The 2,147-nt window shown below is 56.1% G+C and overlaps 1 protein-coding gene across 1 annotated transcript; it reads left to right on the top strand.

Moving 5' to 3' along the window:
- The first annotated feature begins 301 nt into the window (after positions 1 to 301).
- ANKRD34C (ankyrin repeat domain 34C) lies at positions 302 to 1,894 on the top strand. Its single transcript, XM_085646372.1, has one exon. It carries the CDS (start codon positions 308 to 310, stop codon positions 1,892 to 1,894), a length of 1,587 nt encoding a protein of 528 aa, XP_085502498.1. The 5' UTR covers positions 302 to 307.
- The last annotated feature ends 253 nt before the right edge of the window (positions 1,895 to 2,147 follow it).

A 2,147-nucleotide genomic window follows, 5' to 3' on the forward strand; every position in this document is an offset into this window, starting at 1 on the left:
TCGCCACGGCTTGTGCAATAAGCGCCAATTATCACAGTTCATGCCATCTTTTCCATTGATAGAGAAGCTTAATTTCACATATGCCAGAGCCCATAGACCTACAGCACGCTCCCTCCCTTTACCAGGTTGCAAGTGCAAGTTGTTATCATGGCGCACACTGATGCTCTCAGTTGGGTTCCAGCAAGAGTATTCTGTGCACAAAGTAATGTCCTGACTTCATGATGAGCCTCTGCCAATGAGATACACACTTACCTCTCCTTTCCATTTTCACAGGTGATGGTGACCGCCCTTGACGCCCCGGGATGCGATGGATGAAGTGAGGGAGCTCCGGACTGATGGGAACTCCCTCCTGAAGGCTGTGTGGCTGGGGCGGCTGCGTCTGGCCCGCCTCCTGCTGGAAGGTGGCGCCTACATCAACGAGAGCAACGAGAAGGGGGAGACGGCCCTGATGATCGCCTGCCTGACAACGCACCAGGACCAGCAGAGTAGCAGCAAGGCCAAGATGGTGAAATACCTTCTAGAGAGACAGGCGGACCCCAACATTCAGGACAAGGCAGGCTGCACCGCCCTCATTCACGCATGCATGTCCGGGGCCGGAGGAGACGTGGTGTCCCTGCTGCTAGACAATGGCGCAGACCCCAGCCTGGTGGACCACACGGGGGCCTCGGCCCTGGTCCATGCGATCAATATGAATGACAAGGAAGCCCTGGGGCATCTCCTCACCGCATGCAAAGCCAAAGGCAAAGAGGTGATCATCATAACCACTGACAAGTCCACTTCTGGTTCACACAGTACCAGGCAATACCTCAATGTGCCCCCGTCCCTGCGGCTGGAAGAGAGGACGCCTAGAGCCCTCGCCCAGGCCATGCCACCCTCAGACCCCCAGCTGAAAACACCGACTAGTGGCAGAGCAGAGGACTTCTTGAACGTCCACCCAGTGCACTCCAGCACATGCTATTCCCCAAAGCTACCCAAGGAGCAACCATCGCCCACTAGGAAGCTGGGCAACCCAAGAAGGGCACGCTTACCCCAGCTGAAGCGACTCCAGTCCGAGCCCTGGGGCCTGATTGCCCCTTCAGTGTTAGCTGCCAGCCAATGCCAAGAGGAGCACAAGCGTGTCAGCTCTGATGAAGGAAATCTCCAGGGTGACCTGGCACCTGCCAGGAGATCGTTGTTGCCCCGAAGCAACAGCGCTGAAAGCCAAGAGGGGGGTCCTCTTTTTCCATCCTTGAGCGAGCAGGCGCGGAGGGGATCATCCAGCTCTGCCCCAGTGTCCCGGAAAACATCCTATGAACAGGCCCAGTCACCCCACCAGACCCTGGCACGACACAGCTCCGTCCCTGTCGATCAAGAGAGACCCCATGATGCTGGCACAGAAGCATCACTGCTCCAGGAGGGTATGGCTGGGACTGGGCACTACGAGTCAGACTCACTTTTGTACTGTGGATCAGGACAAGCCTATGGTCCAGAGCAAACTGGGAAGGTTCCCCCAATGCGGAAGATGCTCGGCAGTTCCTACTCTGCCTTGTCCAGCAGTTCGCGGGATTCCTTGGACAGTACCAGCAGCGCCTCACCTGGGGCAACACGCCACAGGCCGCCAGGTCTCCTGGAGAGACGGGGCTCAGGGACCTTATTGCTGGACCACATCTCTCACACTAGACCAGGCCATCTGCCTCCCTTGAACATTAACCCTAATCCACCCATCCCAGACATAGGGAGTAAAAGCACATCCTCTTCACCACTCATAGGAGGGATGAAGTCGCCATCTTCTTTCACAACCCTCTCGGCGCTGAGGCTGGATCACAGGTCCAAGAAAAAACTTCTTCGAAGGCACTCTATGCAGGCTGAGCAGATGAAACATCTCCTGGCCTCTGAGGAAATAGTGCTTCTGTAGGTGTGTTGCCTACATGGTCTTTAATCTGCCCAGAATCTTCTACTGAGCAAATCACTTCTTTGGTGTTTTGGGATGTCTATCCCGGTGCAGAGTCCTCAAAGGAGCTCTAGCAGCAGCAAGGTTGGGCTCCCTGGCAGCAGGAGATGGGAAGAGTCAGGGACAGGTCTTACGCAGGTCTTCTTAGCTACCCCCGTACAATGAAAGGGGGTGCTCAAAGTGCTGTGGTGCACTGAGTGCGGCTTTGTAGAGCCAA

Source organism: Triturus cristatus, chromosome 3_1 (assembly GCF_964204655.1).
Source record: "Triturus cristatus chromosome 3_1, aTriCri1.1, whole genome shotgun sequence".
In the NCBI taxonomy this organism is placed as follows: Eukaryota; Metazoa; Chordata; class Amphibia; order Caudata; family Salamandridae; genus Triturus; species Triturus cristatus.

Coding starts and splice junctions, on each gene's coding strand:
- ANKRD34C (XM_085646372.1), top strand. CDS start 308: ATGGATGAAGTGAGGGAGCTCCGGACTGATGGGAACTCCCTCCTGAAG.